Genomic DNA, 19,240 nt, shown 5'->3' with positions numbered 1-19,240 from the left:
GTTACTCTCTGCTTTGGGAACTTACACGCTGAAACCCCCACTCAGCCCAAGGTGTCATCCTTGCTCTAGCATAACTCAGAATAGGGATTGCAGAGGTGGGAACTATCAATGGATAAACAAAAAAATGAACAGCTGAATGCAGGAGGGGGCCACAGGAGGAAGCATGTACAGATGTTCAAAGGCCAGAGGACTTGGGTTATGCTCTCAGTCCTGCTGCTGGCCAGCTGTTTGACCTTGCACAAGTCATTTCCGCCCTCTGGACTCAAACTTCTCATCTGTTAAGAACAGGAGTCTAGTCTCCAGCAGCTTTGACTTGTGCTGTTCTCTTGGAAGATTCCCAGGTCCACTCTCTCAGTGTTTCTCAAAGTGCAGTGGGCAGTCCACCAAATACCTGTACTACAATCACCAGGGCACATTTTTTTGCCTCAATTCCAGACCTATTGAATTGCGAGTCAGAAGGGCTTCACAGCACTTTTAAAAACTTTTGAGCACTGTGTGTCCTGTTGTAAGTTGCCCCATCTCAACCACCTGTTTTCCCTTCCATCCACTGAATCTGGCACCAATCTCTCCACTCCCTTTTGCGTACTCTACTCCCCCCCAACGCTCCCCAGCAATGACCAGAGCAGCAGCATGAGGCAATCGCTGTATCCTTGACCCTGTCCTCTGCACAGTGAGTGATGGCTTTTTCTTATCTCCTGATGATGAAGCACAGCCTTCAGCCAGAGGCATTTAAGGCACAGAACAAATGGTCCAGGCTGCAGCTGCAGGACCCAGAGGTGGAGGAACAAAAAGCCACCTTTGAGAGCAGAGGTGGCAGCAGCATCAGCACTGCTACATCTGCCAGAAAACAATGCTACTAGCAACTTTCAAGCTGTGTGCTGGAAGCTCCTACAGATACATGCGCAACATGAAGGGTGAGTCCCCAGGGGCGGAAGGCATAAGGAGCCTACCAAAAGCTCAGGCAACCTGGTTTAGTTAGAAAAATAATGGGGCATGGAGAGGGAAAAAGACCACCAAGGCTCTGATCCCAGTTGTGCCTCTTACTGAGTGAGCCTGGGCAAATTTCTTCCCCCTCTAGACCTGTTGTCCCACCTGAAGAATTGGACTAGATGTCCTGCCCAGATTCTGTAATTTCTAGTTTTCCCTCCAGGGCTCTCATTGTTCTTGAACTACTTTTGATTTTTCCTTGCTGGTACTAGGCATTGAAGCCAGGGCCTCAAACATGCTAAGCAGTATACTGAACTACATCCTCAGCACCACCCCACCCCACCCCCCACTTTTTAATTGAAACTAGGTCTTGCTAAATTGCCCAAGCCAGCCTCAAACTCACAATTCTTCTGCCTCAGCCTTCCAAACAGCGGGGATTATTGGTGTGCACTTATGCAACTAGCTTCGACTATTCCTGACTATGCCTTCCTTCTGGCTTATATCAAGGGTACCAGAAAAGTCTTGGCCACAGTGGTAGAGGCAGAAAAAAATCTTGACTCCAGAAAGCAATGTTGGTAAGCCTGAGACTCTATCAGGGAAGGGGCATGAGAAGAAAAAGGGGAGTAAGACAGCAGAAGAGTGAGGTAAAGAGAGAAGTTAGAAGGGATGGGGGAGGTCATGTCAGTCTTGTTATCATTATACAGCCAGGAAGAACCAAATAAACAAAATTAAAAATCCCCTGCTGTCACGGAAGGTCACACAAGCCTATGTAGAGGAGATCTTTCAACTTATCCTGGGTTGAATTAGGTTGGAAACTGCTTAAAAGCCCTGCAGCCCGAAGTGGGGCTGCCCTCACTAAATTGACTGGATTTACCTGGCTCACAATCTGGTGGCACCCAAAGCAGCATCCTCATGAAAAGGGTCCTATCTGCTAGTAAGTACACAGACATCAGATATCAAGGGATGAGGTTTTTTTTTTTTTTTCCCAAGTACCAGGGATTGAACTCAGGGGCACTCAACCACTGAGCCACATCCCTAGCCCTATTTTGTATTTTGAGACAGGGTCTCACTGCGTTGCTTAGTGCCTTGCTTTTTTTTTTTAATTTTTTAGTTGTAGATGGACAGAATACATTTATTTATGTGGTGCTGAGGAGCGAACCTAAGACCTCACACATGCTAGGTTGAGTGCTCTACCACTGAGCCACAACCCCAGCCCCATTAGTGCCTTGCTTTTTGCTGAGGCTGGCTTTGAACTCCAGATCCTCCTGTCTCAGCCTCCTGAGCCACTGGGATTATAGGCGGGAATCACCACACCTGGCCAGGGGATGGGTTTCTTGTATTCTCCTGTAGCTGGATTTTTCTGATTAAACAAATATTCTCCAGATGCTCTGGTATATAGCCAGCCCGTCTTGACAAGGCCACGCTTGACTACCCCAGATGGAAAGTAGATTTCTGGGCCCTGAAGGATAATTACTGAATTATGCATTGAAGACCTGGCCCTAGTTCAGTTCTCTACTAGGAATCTGTGTTTCTGATCAAGTCACCGGATCTCCAAGACAATTTCATTGTCTGTGAAAAATGGAGGGTCGGGGTGGAATGGTACACCTCCCTAAGGGGCTTTCCAGCTCCTTGGCAACAATTTCCTTCCCTCCCTGTAGGGCTGAGACACCAAGCTGCTCTGGCCATTGGCCAAGAACTGAGGAGAACACTGGGGAGCCCTACCCCCAATGTGTGGATTGACCAAGTTCGGCGTCGGAGTTCTCTGCTTGGTAAGTGTTGAGGCTCCTGGGCTTCTGTCAGTGGAAGAGGCCCCCAAGGTGAAAATGTGCATGGGGCTCTGATGCCCTCCTACCCTTTCCCACTATGAGAGAATATTCCCATCCTGGAGTTCCTCAAGACCAGATCCCCTGCTGGTCACCAGATGGGACCCTCTGGCTTTAGTCTTGGTTCTTCAAGAAAAAAGCACATCCAGAAATCAAAAGGATGCTAACTTGGTGGGAGGCTGGGACACTGAAAGGATTCTCTCTCCCCCCTTGGCTGTATATCCAGGTTCTTGTTTGGAAGAGATAAGTGACCAAGAGCTGGCCTATATCCAGCAGGGAGAGGAAGCCATGCAGAAGGCCCTGGGCATTCTCAGCAACCAGGAGGGTTGGAAGAAGGAAACCCAGCAGGTATGGGTGGTTTTGCAGTTCCTTATTGTTTCACTACCATCCTTGAAACGAGCTGGGGCCACTGCTCCCAGGTTTCCTGTTTCATGCAATAGTTACTGGGCAGTAAGTAGTTTTGAGATTTCTCCTTTTCCAAGAATGTCCTTAGATAACCTTCTCTCCTCATAATACTCATTTTTTGAAACATTATCCTTATATTCTTAGCTACCCTCCAAATACATATACACCCATTTAGAAAAACCATGCAGCAGGGACTGGCTGTGCATTAGAGGACATATCACCCAGCACCAGAATCTTTAATGTTAATGAGCTTGCAGGGATAATGTGGGCTGGACTAGTTGTCTGGAGTTCTCTGAGCACAGCACCCTAACTGGCAGCCAATCAGTAACAAGGCTTGTGTTAAAGTCCAGTGGCTCTATCACTGGAGACCTTGGTGGCTTTATCTTCAGCAAAAGCTGACATGCTGCCCATTACTCAAGGTTCAGGTGAAACCTCTCCTTGCTCAAGTTCTCAGAATAATGTAGATAAGAGGCTAATAGATTGGGAGTCAAGAAACCTGGGATCTGGATGGAGTTGTGGCCTAGTGGTAGAGCACTTGCCTGGCATGTGTGAGGCCCTGGGTTTGATCCTCAGCACCGTATATGAATAAATAAACAAAATACAAGATCCACTTAACTTTAAAAAAAAAAAAAGAAACCTGGGATCTGCTGGACCCTATGGTACATGCCTATAAGCTCAGCAATTCAAGAGGTCAAAGCAGGAGTATTTCAAGTTTGCAGCCAGCCTCAGTAGCTTAGCAAGACCCCCAGCAATTTAGCAAGACCCGCTCTCAAAATGAGAAGGATTGGGAATGCAACTCAGTGGTGAAGAATTCCTGGGTTCAACACCTGGTACAAGAGGAAAAAAAAAAAAGAAACCTGGGGTCTGGGATCTAGGCTTAACACTACTCTTAGCTAGGGGTTCTCTGACCTCTGGCCCCACATCGTTCTGGTGTGAAAACAATATACTTAACTAAGTAATGAAAAATTGACCACTACAGTTTCCACCAGGGTTGGTAGATTCAAATATTGGGAAGTCACACTGTCATTGTAAGGACTGAACCATTAGACCACTGAATTTGGTTTTAAATATTTTGAGATTCAAATCTCAGGTATATAATTTGCTATTTAACCATGGGCAACTTTCTTAATCTGTTTTGATATTTACATTGTGTAATGACTGAACCAAGCTAACATCTAAAACAAGATATTGAACTAAAAAATCTGAAAACCCCACTCAAAATTGCATATATATGGCTGGCCATAGACTTTTTCCACTCCTAGGTCTTTCAGGATCTTTGAGCTTCTGAAGTCAATTGGACCTAGCCAACATTCACTTCCATCTCAAAAAAAAAAAAAAAAAAAAAAAAAAAAAAAAAAAAAAAAAAAGGTGGGGGGTCAACTAATCACTGTGGTGCATACTTATAATTCCAGCAACTAGGGAGGAGAATCACAAGTTTGAAGCCTGCCTCAGAAACTTAGCGAGGCCCTAAGCAACTTAACAAGACCCTGTCTCAAGGAAAAAAAAAAAAAGATTGGGGGGGTGGGTGCTGAGGTGTGGCTCAACAGTAGAACATTAGCCTAGCACGTGCAAGGCCCTGGGTTTGATCCTTAGTGCTACATAAAAATAAATAAAGGTATTGCGTCCAACTCCGACTTAAAAAAAAAAAAAAAAAAACACAGATGAGGGTGTAGCTCAGTGGTACAGTCCTGGGTTCAGTTCCCAGTACCAAAAAAGAAGAGGGAAGAGGGCTGCAGGCAGGCAAGCAGGCAACCTGTTCCAGCCTTCGGCAGTTGTGTAGTTTGTGGAACCAGGGATTATATCTTTATCCAGGCCTGATAGCAGTCCAGGTAGGTATCCTTGCGCTTAGCTTGGACTTCCTTTTGCTGATCCCCTCCCTTCCTTGCCTGATATAATTTGCGACTTAGGCTCTAACCTCTACCTACTTTCTCTGGCAGGCAAATGGAGACAAAGTGTTGAGTAAGGTGGTTCCAGATGTAGGCAAGGTGTTCCGGCTGGAGGTGGTAGTAGACCAACCCATGGAGAGGCTCTATGAAGAACTTGTGGAACGCATGGAGGCAACGGGAGAGTGGAACCCAAATGTCAAGGAGATCAAGGTGAGGGAAACCCAGGTATGGGTGGCAGGGACCTAATAGGGCCCAGTCTGAAATGCGGGCCAAAAAAAGGTTTCCAAGCTGTGGGTGGTGCTTAGCCTCAGCTCTAGCTAATTAATGATTCTGGTTCCCTTATGGATTGGTAGGTCTTGCAGAAGATTGGAAAAGATACAGTTATTACCCATGAGTTGGCAGCAGAAGCAGCAGGAAACCTCGTGGGGCCCCGTGACTTTGTGAATGTGCGTTGTGCCAAACGCAGAGGCTCTACCTGTGTTCTAGCTGGCATAGCCACACACTTTGGGGAGATGCCTGAGCAGAAAGGTGTTATCAGGTAATACCAGCAGTAGCCTCAAAATCCTTTCCTCTGGCTGGGGATATAGCTTAGTGGGTAGAGTGCTCATCTGGCAAGCATAAGGCCTTGGGTTAAATCCCCAGCACTGCAAAACCAAACACATTCAAAATTCCTTTCCCTCTTACACAGGCTGATGGGCATTCACTTTAATATGTGATGGTCTGAATCCCCACAATTCCAAGAAATTAATCCTTGGTCCCCAACCTCAATTTCCTTTTATAAGATTCTCAAAGAGAGGGAAAAAGACAAGATTGGCCCTATGTCAACAGCTAACCAGTTTGTTTGATCTTTCCAGTCTCTGAACCTTAATATAATATTTTCCAAAGCAAGGGGTAAGACTGAGGTTCAGCTGGTATTCTAAAGTACGTAGGTACTGGAGGTTAAAATATTGAAATAATTCACACCCCAAAGAACACCATAGACACCTGAATTTCTTAATGATACTACCACCCTGCGATCTTTCCTTGACCTCCCTGCAGTCTAGCCACCAAAGGGTACAATAGGAGGCCTCCAGGTTCTGCTTCAGCTAAACCAACTTGTTCTAAAGAGTTAGTAACCACGTCAACTGTTAAGTCAGTACCCTTGAAGAAGGGTATTTCCTGCTGAGAATTAGAAAAAAAGACAAGGTACTCCAGAAATGGGACTAGTATAGTCAGCATAAGAAAGAACTGATTCATCTCCTGGTTGACTTTTCATTTACCAGAGCTGAACAAGGTCCCACTTGCATGGTGCTTCATCCGCTGGCTGGAAGTCCCTCCAAGACCAAACTCACCTGGCTGCTCAGTATTGACCTCAAGGTGAGGGGTATGGGAGTTGATTCAGAGCTAGAGATAGTAAGGAAAGTGAGCTCTTCCCAATCATATAATAACAGAAAGAAGCCTCTTCCATTTTTGATAGTACAGTTGCTTAGGAAGGGACTTGAGTGATGGCCCATATGCTATCCTACCATCTCAAAATCTGCAGTGGCTGACGCTTATCAAATTTCAATTGTATAGTAACATCATTTTAGAGAGAAGGAAACTTAGGCAGGGCATAGGGCATAGTGACACACACCTATTATCCCAGCAACTCAGGAGGCTGACGTAAGAGGATTGCAAGTTCAAGGCCAGCCTCAGCTACTTAGTGAGGTCCTAAGCAACTTAGCAAGACCCTGTATCAAAAAATAAATAAATAAATAAAACTGTTGGGAAGACAGAACTTAATATCTGTCTTGACAGCAAATCCTGTGCTTCTGACACTGTGATGACAATAAGGCACCAAAGTAGTCCATCCTTTGACCCTGGTCATTTCCAAGGTTGCACCTATAGACAGAGTTGGAAGATGAAGTTCCAGGCAGCCCATGTGTGTGACAGAGTGCGAGGTGTCTGGAATAGCACACCACCCAGAAGATGACCAAATTCTCTTATCTTCTCCAGGGGTGGCTGCCAAAGAGTATCATCAACCAAGTCTTATCACAGACCCAGATGGATTTTGCCTATCACCTGCGCAAACGACTGGAGTCCAACTCTGCCTCTGAAGCCCGCTGTTAAATACCAGCCTGCTATTCCAGTATGTGTTTCTGCCTTGGCTTGCACACGGATCAGGAAAATTCCTGCTGCAAGTCTGTTTAAGATCTTCATCTGGCAATAACAGAGGGGGTGGAAGAGTATAATACGACGACTCAGACTGGTAAAAGTCTTACAAAGCAGTCAGGCACAGTGACACTTGTCTGTAATCCCAGGGATTCGAGAGGCTGAGGCAGGAGTTTGAGCAAGCCTCTGCAATTTAGTGAGATCTTATCTCAAAATAAAAAATAAAAGGGTTGGGGGATGTAGCTCAGTGGTTGAGAGCCCATGGGTTTAATGCCCAGGACCACCACCACCAAAAAAAAAAAAAAAAATTTAGAAATCATATGAGTCTCTATGATAAAGAAGAAACTTCTAACTCTATTTACTGACTAGCTGTGAAAAAAGAAGGTTCCCAAGAAAGATACTTGGGCCCTTATACACACACCTAAAAATATCTTTGAATCCTACTGGCTGCTCAGTATTGATGTGGGAGCTGCTAAATTAGGGACTGGTTTTATGGGCTCAAGAACTCCATTCCCTGCAGGAGTGTGTGAACAATGCAGAGCCCTACACATGGGCTCTTTGCTCTTCCACCAACAAGGCACAGGGATACACCAAGGAATAAGCAATTCACCACAGAAGGTATCTTCCAGAAGTATATTCCCAGTTTCCTCAATGGAAAAATATAAAACTAATAATGAGACTGGTTTCCCTACTTATTTCATATGCACCAGTCAGAATAAAGAATCACAACTAACATGAAAACTTCAGTCTGTACTCGTTTTAAAGTTCTATTCTATAAAAAGTAGATTACAACTTGATATTATAAGAGTCCAGGACAAAGACTTTTAATTAAACTAAATCTCATTAAAAGGAAAGAAACTACAGGAGATTTAGATAATTTGATAATTTTGTTACCAGAATCTTTCATAAAAATTTAATTTTCATGGAAGAAGGGGTAACATGGTGATAGAAAATTCCCTTTTCCAGGATTTAGAGAAATTACTTTTTTTAATAAATATTTTATTAGTTGTTGGTGGACCTTTATTTATTTTTATGTGGTGCTGAGAATCAAGCCCAGTGCCTCACATATGCCAGGCAAGCACTCTACCACTGAGCCACAACCCAGCCCCAAAGAGAGAAATTATAAACTGAGGGGTTGGGGGTGTAGCTCAGTGGTAGTGTGTTCGCCTAGCATGTGTGAGGCACTGGGTTTGAGGGTTTGATCCTCAGCACCACATAAAAATAAATTAAATAAAGGCATTGTGTCCATCTACAAAAAAACAAACAAAACAAAAAAACTGAAATAGGACTATCTTACTACATATAAATAGAATGAAAAATCAACCATTACCACCTGAAGCATTTCCATTCTAGGTTTAATAGCATGGATGACTTGCACCATCTGGAAATAGAGATTTAATTTATTTATTAAACAAAATAGCAGCAGTGGGAACACTAGTATTTATTGAGGTATTAAAATTTAACAACTGATATTTATTATAATTTATTCTGATTGTTTCTTAGTCCATTTTTGGCATAGATGAAATTGCTGTTTATCCAGGAGCTTTAGAGAGGGAGGACAATTGTAGAGGAGTATTTCTACAATACAATCTCTCACCACCAACCAAGAGAAAACAGTTACTTGCTTAAAGATATGCTGAAACAATATGGGCACTGGTTTCAAGAGAATAGATGGACAGTAAAGAAAGGAGCTTTCAACAAACACCATGGTTTTAAAATGGATTATAGTTTGTTCTTTCAAACAATGTAACTATGTCTTTGTGATGTCTAGGGAAAGATTTTCCCACTTAAATTTACATTTAAATAAAATAAGTTGTCACTGATATGATTGTGAACTATGTGAAACAAAACAGATGAGTAGTAGTCATTGAAGCCTTCAAATGAACTCCTGTTAATTTGAAGACAGGGCCAGTGGTGGTGGTACATGTCAGTAATCCCAGCTACTCAAGAGGCTGAGATGAGAGGATCACAATTCTATCACAAAATAAAAAATGCAAAAGGCTGGGGATGTAATTCAGTGGTAAAGTGCCCGAGCAATCTCAAACCCCAGTACCAAAAAATAAAAAAATAAAAAAAGCAAAAAAGCATGCACACACACACACACACACACACCACAAACTCTTTTGAATATGAAGTATTAATAAGAAATTCACTATTTCTATAATCTCCAATTTATGAAAGTCAAATATACAAAAACCTAATCTTATAATTTAGAAGACCATATATATATGGTCATATATTACAAAAACTTTACCTCTAGCTTCCTCTAAATAATATCACCCTCAGTTTCTTAGAGTCCTTCAAACTCTGATGATCTAAAAACTTTATAACCAGGTCTGTCTTTTAAGACCAAACTGATAGAATCTGATAGACTGAGACCCCAGCCTATATCCATACTGACTCTGTGTTAGGTTTCCTGTTAAGATACAGAATGGACAAAACAAAAAACCTGGGTGACTCATTAGAAGACAAATATGTTTAGTCAAGGTCACTGTGTTAAGATATCAATACTCATTTGAAACTTAGGGAATTTCTTATTTATTTATTTATTTATGGAACCAGGGATTGAACCCAGGGACACTTAGCCACTGAGCCACATCCCCAGACCTTTTTATTTTTTATTTTGAGACAAAGTCTAATTTGCTTAGGGTCTCATCAATTTGCTAAGGCTGGCTTTGAACTTGCCATCCTCCTTCCTCAGCCTCCGGAGTTGCTAGGATCATAGGCGTGCACCACTGTGCCTGGCAACTTGGGGAATTTCTTAACAGGGAAATAAAAAGATATTCAGAAAAGCAAGAGTCATGATACATGGTGATGCTGTGGCAACATATCACCTATGTCCTAGTGAACAGCTCTATTTGTTAATCTAGGTGGAAATTCACATGCATCAGTCTTTGGGAAATCCTGGGAACTACATTTGCCACAACACTGACATGTTCAAAAAGACGGGTCAGTTGTGGTGGTACATGTCAGTAATCCCAGCTACTCAAGAGGCTGAAATGAGAGGATCACAACTTAAAGGTCAGCCTTAGCAGTTCAGACTCTGTCACAAAATAAGAAATGTAAAAGGCTGGGGATGTAACTCAGTGATAAAGTGCCCTTGCATTCAAACATTCAAACCCTGGTACTACCACCACCACCACCAAAAAAAAAAAAAAAATACACACACACACACACACACACACACACATACACACACACACACGGATCCCCAAAGGAAGACTCATTCTTATCTTTTAGCTTTAAGGAGTTTAAAAACTGCACTTTTTTAGGAATGAATATAAGGCAGGAAAAGAACTTGCACATATCAACATCATGTTCAAAAAGTTTGTTTTATGATGGTGCTGGGGACTGAACCCAGGGCCTTGTGCATGTGAGGCAAGCACTCTACCACGTGAGTCATATCCCCAGCCCCCAACATCATGTTCAAAAAGAAGAGCTGGAGGGGGGGACTATTACAGACCTTGTAAACTCCTGTTCATTCCAAGATTGTAATTTTAGTAGGACAAAGGGGAGACTTGATTTGGCTGTTGAGAATAGGAGCAGCAATAGAAGAGGGGTTAAGATATAAATCAGAAACCTAACTCTTCCTTCCAGTGCTGGCTCCCCTTCCTCATATTACCCACATTTCTGACATTGTCACTGAGAGGAACCCAACCTGAAGGGAAGCCAAGTACCTCACAAACCTGGAAACAAGTTTTATTGGGGAATAGTTCTAATTGTGTTAAAGCTGCAGGCAAGTTTATTTCAACATTACAGTTCTAGAGACCCAGGAGTTTCAGAGATCCCAGTATTGAAAAAGTTATTTCAAAATTAATAACCAAACCCACACCAAAAGGAAATAGCTTTTAGATTGGTTTGACATGTACAGCCACTGATTTAAGCTCCTCTCATAAACAGGTTCAACATCTCCATGGAAATCAAGTGGGATGGAGTCAATGCCCACAGGAGGAAATGTCTTAAATAAGTTAGCTACTTGGACAAGATTATTTACTCCTTAGAAAAAACAGTAAGGTAGTAAGTCCCAGCTGGCAGGGATGTGGAAGAGCACCAGTTTTACAGGGAGCTTGTGGGATCCTGGGGTCACAAGTTGTTTATGGCACACAAAACAAGAAGAGTCACTGGAAGTGGGCAGGGAATGTTGAAGGACAGGGGTCTCCCGCAGCCTACTCAGCCTTTTAACTTGCTGAAAATAGAGGCTGTGTTCTGTAGCATCTTTGGGAGAATATCTGACAGTTAGAAAACAAAAATAAAAACCCTGGTCTTATTCCCCACAAAGTCTGTGTCTGGAAAAAAAGAATGGTCAAGGTTCCCAGGGGGGACTGCGCCTCCCATCCACTTCTGTCTCCACATGATATAAGACATCAGCCAGAGTGTGTTCTACCACAGCACCCCAGCCCATGTCACTCATCTGCAGGAGAAATAAGAAAAAGGATGATTAAAAGAGCCACAGAAAGAAATAAAGATGTTGAGGATGCATGCAGACATTTTACTGTTACTTACAGGGTGGTAAGTGAGATCCTTTGGAGGATACTTGAAACATGGTCCAAAGTTAATGGAAACCTGAAGTGAATTTAATTCAATCAGGCATGGAAAATATAAATAAAATATTGGAAAGTTAATATGACATGGCAAAATTTTCACTTTAAATGTATATACTCAGGGTATTAAAGGAACAAATGAGATGCATTAGCATTGCTAAAAGTTATCAATATCCAAATTACATAAAAAATTAGGTGAAAACAGCTGGGTGCAGTGGAACACATCCATAATCCCAGACACTGGGAGGCTGAGGCAGGAGGATTGCAAATTTATCTGAGCAACTCTCAGGAACTTGGCAAGGCTCTGTCTCAAAATAAAAAAATGAAAAGGGCAAGAGATGCAGCTCAGGGGTAAAGTGTCTCTGGATTCAATCTCTAGGACAAAACAAAACAAAACCTAAGATTTCTTTATTTTATCTTCTTCAAGGATAGCTACCCACAAACAACCAAAAAAAGTAGAAATTTCCATGTTAACTTTTAAAACAAACTAGTGCTAATGATCTAATGATAATCTCTTCATGCTGGATCATCTTTTTTTTTTTTTTTAAGTATAATAGCTACTCTAAACTGATTTATGCATGTATAATGGTTTTTGTTTTATTGGGTGAGTACTGGGGTTTTAACCCTGGAGTGCTCTACCAGTAAGCGACATGCCCTGCCCTTTTAATATTTTGTTTAGAGATAGGGTTCTCACTAAATTGCTGAAGCTGGCTTTGAACTCAACAATCCTCTTGCCTTAGCCTCCCAAGCTGGGGGGACTACAGACCACAGTGCCTGGCAACTTGTATTCTTTACAATGAAAAAGGATCCCACACAGTGTATTCAAAGGAAAAGTAAAGTACACACTAATTGCATGATGTTTATCTAACAAGCAAATACTTCCTAAAACCTCAAGTGTTTTTGGAACAGTTTTTTAATTTTTGTTTTTTGGTGCTGGGGAATGAAACAAGGGCCTCACATATGCTGGGGAAGTGCTCTATCACTGAAAGCTACATCCCCAGTCCTTTTTATTTTCGTTTTGAGACAGGGTCTTGCTAAGTTGCTTGTAACCTCACTAAGTTGCTGAGGCTGGCCTCGAATTTATGATCCTCCTTCCTCAGCCTCCTGAGTAACTGGGATTATATGCATCCAGCTCAATGACTCTATCATCACAACCTATTGAAAATACTTCCCTCAAATTCTGATCAGAGGATGAACATATAATACATACCGTGCAGCTCTTGTACAGTGAAATGGCTGGAAAGTAAACTCCTTCAAAAATATCTTTGTAAGCCACACCTTGATTGACACCGTTTTTATAAAATATTATCTGAAATAAGAATCATGGTTTTACTTCAGAACTTAAAAAAAGAACAAACAAAAAAGAACTCACTTGAAGAAAACTTAAGAAGTACTGTTACTGGACTGCCAATAATCTATTCTAAGAATAATATATAGCTTGTATAACAACAATATTTTATATTTATAGAATATTTTAAAACTCAATGTACGCATGTGCTACACTTCAGTGGACTTCAGGTTTCTTACTTTTCTGAATTCCTATGCTACACATACCAAACTGTTGTACTTCCTATTCCTCATTATATTGTGCCTGTAAGTAATCTATCTTCCATGTAAGTCGTTATTTCTCTGAAATATTTTAAGTTTTTTTTTTTTTAAATTTGAAGTTCTCTTAGAAATCTGTTATAGTCTTCAAATATTCATTTTCTTTGTTCTCTCCTACAATTATCTTGAATATGCTCTCTTAACCACCAGGTATATCTCATTGTCCTTAGATCTCTTAATGGTTTCCTGTGTGTGTGTGTGTACACATATATACCTCCACCCCCACCCCCAAAATAAGTGGAACTGTACCCCTTTCTACTACTGTCCAAGGTGGCTTCACAGCATTTTTAATGGAAAAATGTTTGTAGCCCAGAACTTTCTTCCACCTGCTCCCCTTACCCTTTTGATTTTTGGCCCTGAAGGCTGGCCCAGGACTGTGCTAGGACTATGAGTAATCATGTCCCCAATCTGTTACCTAGGAAGGGGAGGCAGAGAGAGTTCTAGAGCATTAGCCTGTAGTGCCTCTGTGTCCCACAGGGAGGTCTCCCCCTCCCCTAGCCCATGTTCCTCTGTACATGATATCTCTGATAAAGAATAAGGACATCTCACTTGCTTCCTTAATTTCCTGTCCTTATCACACTTCTCTTTTCTCTACAGAGTGTTCCTGACAGAATGCTATCACCCCTCTAATAGCTACACCATGGTACCACAGCAAGAGCACAAAGTCAGTAGGCAGGATTGGGCACTTGCTGTGCTACTGCCTAGATATGTTACCCCCAAATCCCTGTATTCTCCTTTGGGCTTCATCTTTTCATTTTTATCACTAAGGGACAGGTCTCAATCTTCAAGGCCTTATAATTCTGATGTTTTTATGACCATGACTCACCTCACTGTGGGGTGTCTGCTTTAGGCTCTTCTCTGCTTTATCCACAAAGTCTTTTTCCTCAAAATACAAATAACTTTTGAACTTTATCAAGGCCTTGAAAACCGAGGGGGGGAAAAAAGGCACATTGAAGCATCAGATGCATCATCATGGAGAAAATAAAGTCAGACTCACACAAATAGCACCAAGTCCTTGTGCTCTACAACAAAAATTAGAAACATTTGCCATTGAGTTTTTTTTTTTTTTAATAAAAAGAGACAGAGGAGAGAGAAAGAGAATTTTTTTTTTAATATTTATTTTTTAGTTCTCAGCGGACACAACATCCTTGTTGGCATGTGGTGCTGAGGATCGAACCCGGGCCGCACGCATGCCAGGCGAGCGTGCTACTGCTTGAGCCACATCCCCAGCCCCTGCCATTGAGTTTTGCTAGATACTGAACTACTATGCGTTCATCCATTGAACTACTTGAACTACTATACCAGCCATCCATTTAAAAAAAAAAATTTTTTTTTAGATGTTGATGGACCTTTATTTTATTCATTTATTTATATGCAGTGCTGAGAATCGAACCCAGTGCCTCACACATGCTGGGTAAGTGCTCTACCATTGAGCCACACCCCTAGCCCCTCCCATCCATCAATTTTTTGTTAAATATTTTCAAAAGAGGCCACTACTAAGGGCTGGGGATGTGGCTCATGTGGTAGCGCACTCGCCTGGCATGCGTGCGGCCCGGGTTAGATCCTCAGCACCACATACAAACAAAGATGTTGTGTCCGCCGAAAACTAAAAAATAAATATTAAAAATTCTGTCTCTCTCTCTCTCTCTCACCTCTCTCTTTAAAAAGAAAAAAAAGAAAATCTCTCTCCTAACCTTCTCAGAAAAATAATTTTAAAAAAAAAAGAGGCCACTCTTAAGAAAATTTGTGAAGAAACAAATACATTTAAGTACACATTCTCACCACAACAAAAATGCCCATAAAAGAGCAAGCCTAAATTAATTTATACTGTTTTCCCCAACAATCTCAGTGAAAGAAATAACAATTTTACAGAGCCTGAACTCCTTATTCTATAACATTTTAAGGACCACTTTCTTGCTCCTAGTTTCCTGTTTCTCCCACAGGTGGCCTCTGGGTCACCTCTTTCCAATAGCTGATTTAACTATTCACTCCCAAATATATACATTATTTATTTAATAATTTCTTAGCACATACATGTATTAAGCATGATAAAAAGACTTCATAAACGAGCTGGTGTATATTATTGGGAATATAATATAATATAGGTGGTGCACACCTATAATCCCAGCAACTCAGGAGGCTGAGGCAGGATGATCACAAGTTCAAGACCAGCCTCAACAACTTAGCAAGACTCTGTTTCAAAATAAAAAATAAAAAGGACTGGGATATAGCTCAGTGGTAGAGTACCCCAGGGGGTTCAATGCCCAGTACCAAATAATTAAAAAAAACAAAAATCAAAGCTATATAAGCATATAAAATGAAGAGTATCTCTCTCTCACTATGCCTCACTTGAGTTTCCCATGCAAAAAATGTACAACTCCAACTGGGTGTGGTGGCACATGCCTGTAATCCTAGCAGCTTGGGAGGCTGAGACAGGAGAATCCGGAGTTAAGCCAGCCTTAGCAGTGGATAGGTGCTAAGCAACTCAGAGAGATACTGTCCCTAAATGAAATACAAAATAGGGCTGAGATGTGGTTCAGTGGTTGAGTACTAAAAAAAAAATCACTACTCCAGTGTCCTGGTATTACTCTTTCAGAGACTCTAAAGTATATGAGTATCTCCAAAATTAAAAAATACAAACAATAAAAATATACACAAGAAAAACACGCAAAGAAACAAGTCATAAAATGCAACAATACTGTAAATTTTGTTTTGTTTCTTGAGTTTTTCACACTCAATAATATACACCAGAGAGCATTTGTCCCTTAGAACATATGTTGCTTTTAAACAGATCTATAGTATTCTATTGTACAGACATATTACAAATTATTTATTCATTAAAATCAAATGTTCATAATATAAATAAAAAAGTGAATAATTTTAACGATTCCTATAGAATCCACCGAGGCTGTTAACTACAGACCAGGAATTAGTGTGGTGGTATACCTTCCAGGGTTCCAGATGGTAAGATGGGAGATGAGAGTCAGTGGTGTAATGCAATTAATAAAATGATATATTGGGCTGCTCATTTTTAGAACAAAGTTAGAGGGCATCTACTACCAAATTTAAAGACTTACTCTAAAGCCATAGTAATTTGGACACTGCAGTACCAGCATAAAATACAATAAATAGATTACTGTAATACAGAGTCTAGAAATAAACCTCTAGTTAATTTCCACTAAAAACACCAAAGAATGGTGCTGGGGTTGTGGGTCAGAGGTAGAGCAGTCGCCTAGCATGTGTGAGGTACTAGGTTCGATCCTCAGTACCATATAAAAAATAAAATATTGTGTGTCTATCTATAACTAAAAAATAAATATTAAAAAAACCCACACACCACAGAAATCCAATGAAGAAAGGAAAGAGATTAACAAATGGTGCTGGAATAACTGGATATTCCTATTGGGGGAAAGAAATAACCTTGACTTTCACATTATACATAAAAATGAACTCAAGATAGATTGGTGACCTAAACATAAAAGCATAATGTTTTCAAAGGGTAATATGGGAGAATATTTTCGTGACTTGATGGTATCCAAAGATTTGTAGGTCACAGAAAGAAATAGAACTATAAAAGAAAAATCTGAGAAATTAATCTTCATAAAAACAAAAACTTCAGATACCAGTATAAAAATGAAGATACAGACTAGTAAAAAAAATTTTTTTAAATATCACAGCTAGGGGCTGCGGATATGGCTCAAGTGGTAGCGCACTCGCCTGGCATGCGTGTGGCCCTGGTTCGATCCTCAGCACCACATACAAACAAAGATGTTGTGTCTGCCAAAAACTAAAAAAAAATAAATACTAAAATATCACATCTAGGGCTGGGGTTGTGGCTCAGTGGTAGAATGGTCGCCTAATACATGTGAGGCCCTGACTTTGATCCTCAGCACCACATAAAAATAAATAAAATAAATGTATTTGTCCAACTACAATTAAAAAATAAATATTTAAAAAATTAAAAATAAATATTATATCTAGCCAGGCATAGTAGGATATGCCTATAATCCCAATTACTTAGATGGTCAAGGCAAGAGGATCACAAATTTGGAGCCAGCCTCAGAAACTTAGTGAGACGTTGTCTTAAAGGGCTGGACACGTGGCTTGGTGCTGGGCTCAATCCTCTAGTAATACAAAACAAAAAATATCTGACAAATGACTTCAAACAAATGACTAGATAAATGAATTCAAAAATAGGCAAAATATTTAAAAAGAAACTTCATGAAAGATAAATGGCCAAGAAGCAAAAGAAAAATGCTAAATATCATTAGTCATCAATGAAATGGTAATTTAAGCACAAGAAGAGGACTGAGGTTGTGGCTCAGAGGTAGAGCACTTGCCTAGCTTGAGGCACTGGGTTCAATCCTCAGCACCACCTAAAATAAAATAAAGGTATTGTATCCACCTACAACTAAAAAAATAATAATAAAAAAAAGACACAAGAAGATATATATCCATCAAATTGCTAAAATTAAGATGACAGACAATAATAAATGTCACCACCTAAAATTCTGGGGTTGTGGCTTAGTGCAAAGGGCTTGCCTCGCATGTGTGAGGTTTGGTCCCCAGCACCACGTTAAAAAATAAACAAAATAAAGTTATTAAAAGAACACACTACATAACTACATTTACATAAACTCAATAGGCAAAAACTAAAGTATGATAGAAAAAAAATTAAAATATTCATTGGATCTATGGGGTTAGGGATGGGAACTAGAAAGGGCAAGATAAAACTTCCTGGAATAATGTTAGGAGTATATATTCTTTTCAGCCAGGTGTGGTGGCACACGCCTGTAATCCCAGCAGCTTGGGAGACTGAGATAGGAGGATCTTGAGTTCAAAGCCAACCTCAGCAAAAGTTAGGTGTTAAGCAACTCAGTGAGACCTTGTGTCTAAATAAAATATAAAATAGGGCTAGGGAGACAGCTGCGTGGTCCAGTGCCCTGGAGTTCAATCCCCGGTACTAAAAAAAAAAAAAAAAAAAAAGAGTATATATCTTTTCTTTGTTGTTTGGTTCTAGGGACTGAACCCAGGGTGCTTACCTTTGAGCCACATTCTGGCCCTTTTGATTTTTTTTATCTTGAAATAGGACCTAGTTAAATTGATGAGAATGGCCTCAAACTTGGGATCCTTCTTCCTCAGGCTTCTGAGTTGCTCTGATTACATGCATGCATCACCACAACTGATTTATTTTCAGGTACTGAGAATTAAACCCAGGGATGCTTTTCCATTGACTTACATCCCCAGTCTTTTTTTTTTTTTTAATTATAGATGGACATAATATCTTTATTTTGTTTATTTATTTTATGTGGTGGATCAAATTTAATTATTTTATTTGGTGGATTTTATATGAGGATCGAACCCAGTGCCTCATATGTGAGAGGCAAGCGCTCTGCCACTGAGCCACAATCTCAGCTCCCCAGTCCTTTTTACTCGAGAGAGGTTCTTGCTAAAATGCCCAGGCCAGCCTCAAATATACAATCTTCCTGCTTCAGCCTCCCAAATTGGTGGGATTATAGGTTTATACCACCACACCCAGCCAAGAGTTTAAATCTTGATAGGAATTTAGGTCAGACTCAAAACTTAATGAGTGTTCACAATGAAATTGTATATTTCGTTTCATATAAATTTTATATGTAATTATATGCATCCTGAAGTACTGAGAGGCAAGTGTACTGATGTTTGCAATTTTCCCTGTCATACACATAAATAAATAGATAAATAAATAAATAAATAAATAGACAGGGCTGGGTCTGTAGCTCATTATCAGAGCGCTTGCCTAGTATGTGTGTGGCCTGGGTTCAATCCTCAGCACTGCATACCAGTAAAATAAAGGCATGCTGTCCATACACAACTATTAAAAAAAAAAAAAAAATACTGGATGGATAGATGGGTGGAAGAATGAACAGATACATCCTAACTG

The 19,240-nt window shown here is 40.6% G+C and overlaps 2 protein-coding genes across 3 annotated transcripts in view; one reads left to right on the top strand and one right to left on the bottom strand.

Moving 5' to 3' along the window:
• The first annotated feature begins 850 nt into the window (after positions 1-850).
• Star (steroidogenic acute regulatory protein) lies at positions 851-7,129 on the top strand. The gene is made up of 7 exons (XM_026404709.1): positions 851-914; positions 2,586-2,696; positions 2,977-3,098; positions 5,093-5,251; positions 5,395-5,579; positions 6,304-6,397; positions 7,016-7,129. The coding sequence occupies exons 1-7, from the start codon at positions 851-853 to the stop codon at positions 7,127-7,129; spliced, it is 849 nt and encodes a 282-aa protein (XP_026260494.1).
• Positions 7,130-10,347: 3,218 nt separating this feature from the next.
• Positions 10,348-19,240, bottom strand: part of Ash2l (ASH2 like, histone lysine methyltransferase complex subunit) — a 30,449-nt gene continuing 21,556 nt past the window's right edge. For both annotated transcript variants that reach the window (XM_026404695.2, XM_026404696.2), the window contains 4 exons: positions 14,144-14,236; positions 12,923-13,021; positions 11,675-11,734; positions 10,348-11,582 (listed from right to left, as the gene is read on the bottom strand). In XM_026404695.2, coding sequence (XP_026260480.2) covers positions 11,475-11,582; positions 11,675-11,734; positions 12,923-13,021; positions 14,144-14,236 — 360 coding nt within the window. In that variant the 3' untranslated portion in view covers positions 10,348-11,474. The remainder of the gene's footprint in view (positions 11,583-11,674; positions 11,735-12,922; positions 13,022-14,143; positions 14,237-19,240) is intronic.

The sequence above is a fragment of the Urocitellus parryii genome, chromosome 14 (genome assembly GCF_045843805.1).
Source record: "Urocitellus parryii isolate mUroPar1 chromosome 14, mUroPar1.hap1, whole genome shotgun sequence".
In the NCBI taxonomy this organism is placed as follows: domain Eukaryota; kingdom Metazoa; phylum Chordata; class Mammalia; order Rodentia; family Sciuridae; genus Urocitellus; species Urocitellus parryii.
Note: the sequence above shows the minus strand (reverse complement) of the source record. Positions and strands in the feature narration are given on the sequence as shown.

Coding starts and splice junctions, on each gene's coding strand:
- Star (XM_026404709.1), top strand. CDS start 851: ATGCTACTAGCAACTTTCAAGCTGTGTGCTGGAAGCTCCTACAGATAC. Junction 2,697..2,976: donor GCGTCGGAGTTCTCTGCTTG/GTAAGTGTTGAG, acceptor CTGTATATCCAG/GTTCTTGTTTGGAAGAGATA. Junction 3,099..5,092: donor GGAAGAAGGAAACCCAGCAG/GTATGGGTGGTT, acceptor TTTCTCTGGCAG/GCAAATGGAGACAAAGTGTT.